We start from the raw sequence: 12,406 nt of genomic DNA, 5'->3' as shown, positions 1-12,406 counted from the left end.
AACAAGAGAGCCTACTCATGAAACCCAAGAGACGCATGAGGAAGCTCATCACCAAGAAATCCCGGAGATGCCTCAAGGGATGCACTTTCCTCCCAACAACTATTGGGAACAACTCAACACTTCCTTAGAAGATTTGAGTTACAATGTGGATCAATTAAGGGTGGAACATCAAGAGCACTCCATCATTCTCCATGAAATTAGAGAAGATCAAAGGGCAATGAGGGAGGAGCAACAAAGGCAAGGAAGGGACATAGAAGAGCTTAAGGACATCATTGGCCCTTCAAAAAGAAGACGCCACTAAGGTGGATTCATTCCTTGTTCTTATTTTTTTTCTGTTTTTCGGTTTTTATGTTATATGTTTATCTATGTTTTGTGTCTCTACTTCATGATCATTAGTAGTTAGTAACTATGTTTTAAAGCTATGAATAATTCCATTAATCCTTCACCTATCTTAAATGAAAATTGTTTTTAATTCAAAAGAACAAGAAGTACATAAATTTCAAAAATTGTCCTTGAATTTAGTTTAATTATATTGATGTGGTGACAAAACTTTTTGTTTTCTGAATGAATACTTGAACAGTGCATAATTTTGATCTTGTTGTTTATCAATGTTAAATTGTTGGCTCTTGAAAGAACGATAAATAAAGAGAATGTTATTGACAATCTAAAAAATCATGAAAATTGATTCTTGAAGCAAGAAAAAGCAGTGAAAAAGCAAAAGCTTGCAGAAAAAAAAAGCAAGCAGAAAAAGCCAATAGCCCTTAAAACCAAAAGGCAAGGGTAAAAAGGATCCAAGGCTTTGAGCATCAATGGATAGGAGGGCCCAAGGAAATAAAATCCAGGCCTAAGTGGCTAAATCAAGCTGTCCCTAACCATGTGCTTGTGTCATGAAGGTCCAAGTGAAAAGCTTGAGACAGAGTGGTTAAAGTCGTGATCTAAGGCAAAAAAGAGTGTGCTTAAGAGCTCTGGACACCTCTAACTGGGGACTCTAGCAAAGCTGAGTCACAATCTGAAAAGGTTCACCAAATTATGTGTCTGTGGCATTTATGTATCCGGTGGTAATACTGGAAAACAAAATGCTTAGGGCCACGGCCAAGACTCATAAAAGTAGCTGTGTTCAAGAATCAACAAACTTAACTAGGAGAATCAATAACACTATCTGAAATTCTAAGTTCCTATAGAAGCCAATCATTCTAAACTTCAAAGGAAAAAGTGAGATGCCAAAACTGTTCAAAAGAAAAGCTACATGTCCCGGTCATCTGATTAGAATTAATATTCATTGATATTTTGGAATTTACAGTATATTCTCTTCTTTTTATCTTAATTGATTTTCAGTTGCTTGGGGACAAGCAACAATTTAAGTTTGGTGTTGTGATGAGCAGATAATTTATACGCTTTTTGGCATTGTTTTTAGGTAGTTTTTAGCATGATCTAGTTACGTTTAGGGATGTTTTCATTAGTTTTTATGCTAAATTCACATTTCTGGACTTTACTATGAGTTTGCATGTTTTTCTGTGATTTCAGGTATTTTCTGCCTGAAATTGAGGGACCTGAGCAAAACTCTGATAGGAGGCTGACAAAGGACTGCTGATGCTGTTGGAATCTGACCTCCCTGCACTCGAAATGGATTTTCTGGACCTATAAAACTTCAAATGGCGCGCTCTCAATGGCATTGGAAAGTAGACATCCAAAGCTTTCCAGAAATATATAATAGTCCATACTTTATTCGTGATTAGACGATGTAAACTGGCGCTCAACGCCAGTTCCATGCTGTACTCTGGAGTCAAACGCCAGAAACACGTTACGAACCAGAGTTGACTGCCAAAAAACACGTTAAAACATGGCGTTCAACTCCAAGAGAAGCCTCAGCTCGTGGATAGATCAAGCTCAGCCCAAGCACACACCAAGTAGGCCCCGGAAGTGAATTTATGCATCAATCACTTACCTCTGTAAAACCTAGTAGCTACTTTTAAGTATAAATAGAACTTTTTACCTTTGTATTATTAATCCTGGATCCTGGATCCTGAATTGTATTTTTTGATCCTGTGATCACGTTTGGGGGCTGGCCATTCGGCCATGCCTGAGCCTTCATCACTTATGTATTTTCAACGGTGGAGTTTCTACACATCATAGATTAAGGGTGTGGAGCTCTACTGTACCTCAAGTTTTAATGCAAGTACTTCTATTTTTTTTATTCAATTCGACTTATTCTTGTTCTAAGATATTCGTTGCACTTCAACTTGATGAATGTGATAATCCGTGACACTCATCATCATTCTCACCTATGAACGCGCGTGATTGACAACCACTTCCGTTCTACCTTAGACCGGGCACATATCTCTTGGATTCCTTAATCATAATCTTCGTGGTATAAGCTAGAATTGATGGCGGCATTCATGGGAATCCGGAAAGTCTAACCTTGTATGTGGTATTCCGAGTAGGATTCTGGGATTGAATGACTATGACAAGCTTCAAACTCCTAAAGGCTGGGCGTTAGTGACAGACGCAAAAGAATCACGGGATTCTATTCCAACCTGATTGAGAACCGACAGATAATTAGTCGTGCTGTGACAAAGCATTTGGACCATTTTCACTGAGAGAATGGGATGTAGCCATTGACAACGGTGATGCCCTACATACAGCTTGCCATGGAAAGGAGTAAGAAGGATTGGATGAAAGCAGTAGGAAAACAGAGATTCAACAGGGACAAGCATCTCCATATGCTTATCTGAAATTCCCACCATTAATTTACATAAGTATTTCTATCCTATTTTATTTATCTTTTAATTATCTAATCCAATCACATTTGAATCAGCCTGACTGAGATCTACAAGATGACCATAGATTGCTTCATACCAACAATCTCCGTGGGATCGACCCTTACTCACCTAAGGTATACTTGGACGACCCAGTGCACTTACTGGTTAGTTGTGCGGAGTTGTGACTAAGTGTAATTCACGTGTGAGAGCTACCAAATTATTGGAGCCATTGTTGATGATCACAATTTCGTCCACCAGTCATCATCATTTGCATCCCATCTTTCACTCAATTGAAATTCATTATTATCTTCTTCATAATTATATAAGTTCAGTTAATACTTCTCAAGCTTAAAATCACCCCATTTACAATCATTAGTTCACTACTCCACAACTTGCTTCACGCCCAAGTTACTACCTCTTCGTAATTACATCTCATCACTGAGTATCCAACAAAGGTTTTGGGGTTAAAAGAGTAAAAATAAAGGTTTAGAGGTTTAAAATCACTGAAAGGTCACGCGTATGCGTGGGCGTACTTCTTCCTTCCACGCGTACGGAAGCATTTTGCTCGCATACACGAGATGCCCAACCCAAAAAGGTTGGTCGCATACGCAAGCTTATGCAGAACAGCAAAAATGCTGAATGCTGCAGAATTTTCAATTTGCACTCCGAACTTCCGACGCGCATAACTTTTTCGTTTTAAATCGTTTTCCATCCGTTCCTCAAATGGCGTAAACTTCACATACCCAATTTTTATATGAAACAATTTTGAAATAATTTGGGGGTTTGGAAGCCAAGTTATGGCTTGTCAAAGTTCGGCCAAAAATCAATTTTTCACAAAAACCTCAGACCTCAATTTTCATCAAAAATCAAAACTCAATACCAATATTCTATACTTCTAAACAGCACCTGAACCTATCAAACGATTAACTAAGCCTTCTCATTTATTCCATTACACATTATTATACAACTTATCAAATTCACCCCCAAGAACTCATAACCAACAGAATCTCACACTCATTCATTTTCAACACAAATCATACATAGTCTTCTCTTATGCAACATCACATTCATTATTATCACATAATCTCATCATCATTAGTACTCAACATTTGCCGTCATCAATCATTCAATATACCTTTCAGCCACCGAAAGAACAATCATCAACACTAGTCATTAATCCTCAACCATACATGCCATACAACCTATCTTAGGGTCATCTAGCCTAAGTTTTCACAAGACATTATATATTAAATACGAGAAACCTAAACCATACCTTGGCCAATTTTCTCGTATAACCCGAGACAACACAATTAAGCAAGCACACATGCCTCCAACACTAAATTTCAGCAACCAAAACCAAATCCAAGCCTCCAATATTCCACTGGACCCACTAATTTCTCAAGTCAATTTGATCCTAAAATATCAACTTAACCAAAATCTCAACACCCAAAAACCATACCATTTTTGGATTTTAGAAGAAGAAATTGAAACTGAGAATGTGGTTTCCTTACCTTACAATGTACTGGGCTTTGTAGAGCTCGTCACTGCGGACGTGTGGCCACAAACGGTACGACGATCAGAGCTCAAAGCGAAAAGTTGTGTGGAATCAAAGGTTGAGTTAGCGTTTGTAAGTTTGAGCATTCTTCCCCCTTTTTGCTGAAGTGCTTCAGCTTTTATGCATGCAAGAGAGAGAGAATGAGCTGAAGCTCATAATTTAACTGAGTGGGTTGGGCCCACGGGCTAGGTTTGGACCCGGTTCGATCGGTTCGACCCGTTCGACCCAATCTTAGACTAAATTCTTTGTAATTAGTGTCAAAATTTTTATTTTAATTAGCTCTATCCTATTTTACTACAAAATTTACATTTCTAATTTTCTCTATTAAAATTGAATTTATTAACTAATTATCTACTAATTTTTCAAGGTTTACAGTGGCTGCAAGTTGGACGCAGTGGCGGCGGCAGCGGCTGCAGCTCCGGGTAAAGCAATGCCGAGTGCGCCAGAGGGGGATCAAATGCGGCGCAGATCACCGGTTATCCCATGCGAGCTCGCGACGGCTGGCGGTACGCTGGTTGGAGCTGCGACGATGGTTTTTTTCCATGTGAGGAGGGGGAGTCGATGGAGATGCAGGGAAGGTAAAGAAGGAGAAGGAATTAGGGCAATTTGGTTTCGTATTGTATTGGGCCAAATTTTAACTTCTGAAGTCCAACATTAGAAGGTGATGGATGGTACAATGACTTCAACCCCAATTCTAAGGATTTCAATTCTTTTGGTCTATATTCAAATTTCTGCAGCAATTTTATTTTGTGGGTTTTGGATTGAACAAAAAATTTTTCAATGGGATCTTGGTGGTTATTTTATTTTATTTATTTATTTTTTGCAGTAGAATAGGAATAAGATAGAAAATATTATTTTAGAATTAATTATTTTTGTATTATTAATTGTAGTACACATTTACAAATTTAATTAGGAGTTATATTTTTTCGCAACCTTGAGGACAAGGTTGTTTTGAAGGATAGGGTAATGTTAGGATTAGTATTGGACCTATAATCCAATTAAAGAATGATACTATAAATAGAAATATGATATAATAATGTGAGATATGCACGATGTAATAGAAACTCTACTTTCTTTCTTTGCCCTAATACTAAGGATTTTCTTACGTTCTCTATTCTCTGATAAAAATTCGTATCAGTCAATTATCGTAGAGAGCTTTATTGGGTTTTTTTCGAGTTTAATTTATCAGAAAGTGTAAATTTTCAGGAGCTTATTTATCATTTTACAATAAAAAAATACGTTATTGATAGTCTTTTGAGAAGAAAAGAAGAAATAAGATAGTGCTTATAGGCACACTTTAACGAGTCTTGAAGAATTTTTTTTAATGTTTAAGAAGGGATTTGACTCCTCTGAAGTTGTTCATTTACTTTAGAGAGAAAAGTAACGCAATCTAAGCCATTGATAATATAAATGGTTCTGATCATCTTAAATAAATAAATGCATTAAAAGAAGTTAAAAGTAGATTTTTTTAATAAGATTCCTTGAAAATTGTGCGACAACTGCAGTAGCTTCCAAGACCGCGTGATTTCTTCCTTTTATTTCATCTTCTTTTTATTTTATTTAGTTTTTTTTTTCTTTTTCTTCAACAAAAAATATTATTTTCGGTTCTATTTTTTCACAATATTTAATTCTCTTTTTATGTTTTATTATCATGTTCTTCTATGATATTGTTATTGTTTTGGTTATCTTCTTTTTTTTATTTTTGTCTTCTGTAACTTACATTTAAAATTGTCATTAAAGAGATTAATGATGATCACTAATAATTTTTCATCTTTTATGAATCTTGAATATTTTTTAAAAAAATCTGATAAAAAAATAAAATTAATTAATTTAAATTAGGTCAAGAAATGTTTTTTATTTATTTTTTATTTTAATATAAAAAAAAGCTCATGTAAATGTACTCAATCTTTTTTAGATAAATGTACTCAATTTTAATAGAAGAAAATGATAATAAAACATAAAAAGAGAATTAAATATTGTGAAAAAATAAAATCAAAAATAATTTTTTTTTGTTGAAGAAAAAGAAAGAAAAAACTAAATAAAATAGAAAGAAGATGAAACAAAAGGAAGAAATCACGTGGTTTTGGAAGCTATTGCAGTTGTCGCATAATTTTCAAGGAATCTTATTAAAAAATCTAGTTTTAACTTCTTTTAATGCATTTATTTATTTAAGATGATCAGAACCATTTATATTATCAATGGTTTAAATTGCATTACTTTTCTCTTTAAAGTAAATGAACAACTTTAGAGGAGCTTTAAGGAGCTAAATCCTTTAAGAAGTGTATAGTCACCCCTTTTTTTTATACTAGTGATGGCTGATTTGTTGTGTATGTACTATGATTTTTTTTTTTATGGTGTTGTGGCCTAATGCCATTTAAAGAAGCATCCCTAAAACTTGGCATTGTTAAATGTGTGGTATAAATCAAATTTCCTCGTTACACCTATATCTTCTTTCTTTCTTTCTTAATAACCAATCTCGGGTTAATGTCTATGATGTCTATGAGGAGAAAGACATCAATAGGTCAATAAGAAGCAAGAAATCGTGAATTTGTCTCATAATCCTTATAATATGTCTCATGAACCTTATAATACAATATAATAGACAACATGAACTTGGAGGGTACACATTTTCAGGTCACGATGAAAACCAAAATCAAACAGATACATCGCATGGTATTTTAATCAATGGAACAAATACCTTAGCGGAAATATCAGTGAGAATGCCATAACAAAAAGGTTGAGTTTGCATGTAAATTGGTGGAGACAAAATTACATATAAACAGAATAGGGGATGGACTTGTTTCAAGGTGGCAAGGCCTTTCGACAATATGATAAAACCATAACAAAATCCTTGGCTGATGATCCTACAGATGCTGGTATCTTTTTTGAGGTTGATGCTGTTCTGAACCACAAATCTACAAGGTTGTGTAGTTGCAGAGATGGCAGCACTGGTTGACCCCGGCACATTATTTCTACCTGTAAATAGTAGCAGTACATGAAAAGAATTAGCACTAATAATGCACCTACCATTTCTTGCTTATTTCAACTTGAATAGATTCACATTTTTTTTTTGGGGGAATGAAATTTCCTTAGAGATAAAATTTTATGTAATATTAGAGTACACTTGCTTAAGCGGACGAGTAAGCTGACCACTCGACCAACCCAAGTTGGTTAAGAGTACTTGATAGTTAATAAAGAGAAATACTAGAGGGCCAGCAGAATTTATGTTTTTGGCCAGCAGTTACCCTGCAATGTTTAAAAATGTGGGCTAAAAATATGTTATTGAATTGTTAGATTAAAGGAATTGGGCTGACGACTAAAAGTGCTGACAAAAAGCAATATATTTTGCTGGCACTTGAGTTTTTCTCGTTAATAAAAACTCAACCAAATTTGTTTATTATATAATGTAACACAATTTTCAAATTGAAACACCAGCAAATCATAAGGCAATTGAAGTTCACATAGAACATTGGGGATAATAGGGAACCTTAACATCACAAAATCCGAGAGACTCATCAGCAAACAAAAATAATTCAAATTGTTGACCAATACATGGAAACTTGAGCCGTGTTTGCTATTTGGAAAATACTAATTGTGTATTCTTACAGTTTGCTATTTGGAAAATACTAATTTTAATACAGTTAGAAATTGGCTGCCAGATGTTTTAGTATTTAATATAGCATACAATTAATGGGGAGAGGATATTGCCACTCCTACTTTTTATAATGTCACTCCATAGATAACGTTTTCGATAGCACTTTTGTATGAATGTAAAAGCCGGAGTGACATTATCAAAATAGGAATTACTCATTGAGTAACAACTTTAGTGAGAGAAAGAAACAGAAAATAAAGAGAGATAGAGATTACGCTGGCCAGTGTTAGTTCTTAGTGATATATAATGAACAACTAACCTCTGCTTCACTGGCAAGATTAAGTTTCTTCACAAGGTACTTTTGAATAAACGAAACAGGCACAGTGCCATCCCTGTGATGAGGTCAGCAACAAAAAGAAGCATGCAGTTATGACCAACTTATCCTTATTATATAAAAAAATATAGAAAAGAAAATTACATGAGAAAGGAAACAGGAAAAAGAGCAAGTAGCAATAGAAGAATGCACAAAACTCAACACAAATCAAATGATTCAATATGGAGGTCAATTTCTCCTATGTTAAAAAATGTGACTCGGACACTTTGCATCTGCCGTCAAGTATTAACTTGGCAGAACCAAACAATGATGATCAATATGCTGTTTTCAGAAATATGGTTGCTCTTGGATGATCCAAAACTAATTTCCAGAATTGGGAGATTAATTTTCACTATTTTCTGCCTGAACACCACATAATCCTATTATGCATCATACTGGTATTTTCCTGAAAAAATGAAGTGGAATTCTTTTCCCTTCTCTTCTGTACTTGAATCTTCTGCAGATTATGAAATCATGCAAAAAAATATCAAATATAGACCAGTTTTCAATATTTAATATTTTATTTACAGTTTGCCTAATTTGAACACAACAACATATGAAATTATAGTATTCTCAATATGCAGGCCAAAGTTGTACTTACTCATTTACAACTAGGAACATAAGCAAAAATAAAAAATCAGATAAGCAGAAAGATTAAGTGTCAGAATAGTTACTTTATTCTTAAGTAACATGCTGAGACCTGTGGCAACGGAACATCTCCTTTCCTGAAAAATGACAAAAATTTTATTGAGTTCAAAAGAAACATTAATAATAGATAGGCAATCTGATGCACAAGCACTCTGCATTAACGCGAAGTCTAAGTAAGGGCTGCACCCAAAGACCAACAATAGATGACTACCATGAATTTCTTATGCAAACTTACTGGTCCTCTGAAGCAACTAATGAAAACCAAATAGGGGTGTTCTTTCTGTTGCAATATCCCCTTGTTGCATCTAGCATGACTTGGGCTGAGGTAGACCCCTCAGTCGGCGCAACCTTTTTCTGACCAGAAGGCCGCAACCTTCTTCGCTTCACTGGTCCCGAAGGCACGCTGTTGCCATCCTTGCCATCACCAAATTTTGCTTTGTGTCCATTATCCTTACTCTTAGATTTTGGAATGCCTATTTCATTCTGACCTGAAGCAGGTAGCTCGGCTTTGTTTGTGATTTCGGACATATCTCGTGCATCATGTGCAGTAGTTGGAGAGTCCGATTTGGCAGGGGGAACTGCTTGTGAATTTGACCTGGAGGACTTTGTTCTGTTGGCGGCTTCAACAAGGCAGTTTAACGGTGTCCAGAGATCAGCCTTACCTTCTGTAAGTTCTACACTGTTCTCCGTGCTTTCGCTGGACTTGTTTTTCTTAGAAGGCTCAGGCGTTGACGAATCCTACAACAATGAATTAATTGTTGGATTCATTAGTCCGAGTGCCGCAACAATGCACATCTAACTCATCTTGGGAAGCAAAATTCAATGAATCAAGTAAGACTTACCATGTTATCTCCACCATTTGTTTCTTCCTTTTTTATGGATTCTTCAAGAATAAAACTGCACCCACTTAATGCAGCAGCCTTTCTTGACACAGTTTTTGTCCTCTTTCCTGTAAGGCCTGTTTGTGCCGAAACTTTCGGAGCTACCAACGATGAAAGTGATCTTTCCTTCCTCTTTGCAGGTGGGGATACTGAAGGAAAAACTTCTGGTTCCTTGATCTTGGTCTTCCTTTTCTTATAAGGAAATATTTTAGCCCTTATGTCTTGTAAATTATGGTCTGCCCTGCATACAATTAACAGGAGCCCGTGAATACAAGACATGGAATTTCTAAGTCCTATAAAACATATTATGCATATAATCCCTTATCCCTTATAAGAATAAATTATCCTAAGCTAATATGATTTGAGACAAGGAGACATGTCCTTATATAAACATCAAGTTTCAGCAAGGATCAAAGCTGCAGAGTCCAGAATAAATCCACATATAAGATGCAAGCAATCTTGATGCAAATTCTTAGCTATTGGCAATATGTACACAATCTCAATGCAAATTCTATGCTCCTGGCACTATTTACAGAATCTCGATGCAATGCAATAGCAGGTGATACTACTTTCACTAAACAATATTCTTTGCCAAAATTCAAATAATTATCGGTAATAAAGCTTAAGGTAGATGCCAAAAAGAAAATGTTATGAATAACATTTCTGAAAGTAGGGAAAAGATAGTAATAATATATACGTAGCTGCATGTTTCTTGTTTTAGAGATGAGAAAGAGGTGGGGAGGAAGCCGAAGCAGAATAACCAAAATAAAAAAACAAACAAACAAATATAAATTATGCTGCCGGACATTAGAGCCTTATCTTTGTTCTCTTGGGTTCTATACAAAGAAGCAATAAACCATACAAATTGCGAAAGAAAGTTAGCAGTCGGAGACAACAAGTAACCTGAGTTTTTCCACCGGAAGGCAGCCTAGATCAATGTTGCACACAGGACAGCAATCCACCTCCTCATCCGAGAGCTTCTCATATATACACTTCCTACAAACTGTTGCAAGGTTCATTGTTTAATGCATTGTAAACACCCTTGAAATCATCAAAAAAATAATCTAACAGATACACAACAAGACATGTATATAATAAGTATTGTCATAATAATAATATAACGCAGTTCAGGAACTGTTCAAGTGTATAGTGAACATAATATATTATGAAATTCCACTGCATCTACACTTGCTGTAGAAACACTTCATACAATACAAGAGCAAGCAAAAGAAATTAAAAAGGACCAAAACTGAAGCAAGACAATTGATTAAATTAATATCCGTCCAAAATCATAGAAATCCAAATAATCAATAGAGCACAAGAAAGGAAATTATGTGTTGGATTTCTATCTCTTGGTAGCGTAAGGTATCTGTTGCCATCACTGCAACAAAAAATGAGTTAATTTAACGTTCTCATCGTGTCATGTCATAATAATAATAACAGCAAACAAAATAGTCGCAAATCACTGTCAGTAATATAAACCATGATGTATATATATAATTAAAAGCATATAGTAATTAATTTTTGACAAGAAGATACTATGCTGTGAAGGAACCCAGATCATGAAAATCAGGAATCAGAAGGTAAGTACATTGAAAGAAGCGGAAACCCAAATTGCGAAAACGCATCGAATCGAATTGAAGATAAGACGGATCAAGAAGAAGAAGTGAAGTAACCGAGAGAAGGGAGTAATAGGAAAAGGGGATAAATAATAATAAGAATAGAGAATGAAATTACATACATGTGTGGAGGCAGAGAGAGATAGTGGTGGCATCTTTGAGGAGGTTATTGCAAAGAGGGCATGTCATGCATGCTCTTAGCGTGTCTCTCTTCACTTTCACGACCTTGTTGGTGTTCGTCACCATGTCGTTAATTATAGCTTCTCCCAAACGCAATCAAACATATACATCAACAATAATAACAGGATAGTAATAATAATAACAATAGTAAGTTAGTAACACAGCACAACGCCACGCAGCAGAAGAATGTGTGTGCGAGTGTGAGTTTTCCGAGTGGACGTACAACAACGAAGAAGAGGCAGAGAGAGGGTGGTGGATCTGGAGAATAGAATTAACGTTGGGTTTGGAGAGGTGAAGGCGGCACGGTTCAGGTTCAGGTGTTGGTTTTAGAATTTAGAACCAAGACAAAAAAGAGATAGAGAGAGGCAGCATGAAGCGAAGTGAAGAGAAGAGAAAAAAAAATAAAAAATTAAAGAGAAGCGAGACAAGTTTAAGGCTTAACACAAACACAACACAACGCAACACAAGGCGAGATGTTAGTTTAGATAGATGGATGGATGTACTAACCCCTCTTTGTACGCGTGCGTCGTCTTCTTCTTCTTGTGTTGACATTTGACTTTACTAGCTGAGTCATGCTGCCATGCACATATATTGATCAAGGAGTACGCTGCACTTCACAATCAAAACGTTAATTTTTGTAATAATGCTTAGCTTTTTTTTTTAACCAAAGATAGAAGACTCGAATTCGCAACTTCTTAATTGAGTATAGAGAGACTATACCATTTGAGTTATTATTCATTGGCTAGCAATGCTTAGCTTGGTCCTCATATTGCAAATGCATTTCAATTTTTATTTTTTA

General features: G+C 35.6%; 1 protein-coding gene across 3 annotated transcripts; it reads right to left on the bottom strand.

Moving 5' to 3' along the window:
- Window positions 1–6,861: 6,861 nt before the first annotated feature.
- On the bottom strand, window positions 6,862–12,094 carry LOC112710994 (E3 ubiquitin protein ligase DRIP2). Of its 3 annotated transcripts, XM_025763499.3 has the most exons (8): window positions 11,831–12,094; window positions 11,550–11,687; window positions 10,712–10,811; window positions 9,770–10,049; window positions 9,163–9,665; window positions 8,954–9,004; window positions 8,226–8,298; window positions 6,862–7,290 (listed from the first exon to the last, which is right to left on the bottom strand). In XM_025763499.3, exons 2-8 carry the CDS (start codon window positions 11,671–11,673, stop codon window positions 7,117–7,119), a joined length of 1,305 nt encoding a protein of 434 aa, XP_025619284.1. In that variant the 5' UTR covers window positions 11,674–11,687; window positions 11,831–12,094; the 3' UTR covers window positions 6,862–7,116. The 3 variants fall into 3 exon arrangements, 2 of the variants coding, with proteins under 2 accessions (XP_025619284.1, XP_025619283.1); XR_011865773.1 differs by having other exon boundaries at window positions 8,226–8,736; window positions 11,550–11,881; XM_025763498.3 differs by having other exon boundaries at window positions 11,550–11,881.
- Window positions 12,095–12,406: the final 312 nt, after the last annotated feature.

This window comes from Arachis hypogaea, chromosome 9 (assembly GCF_003086295.3).
Source record: "Arachis hypogaea cultivar Tifrunner chromosome 9, arahy.Tifrunner.gnm2.J5K5, whole genome shotgun sequence".
NCBI lineage: Eukaryota > Viridiplantae > Streptophyta > Magnoliopsida > Fabales > Fabaceae > Arachis > Arachis hypogaea.
Note: the sequence above shows the minus strand (reverse complement) of the source record. Positions and strands in the feature narration are given on the sequence as shown.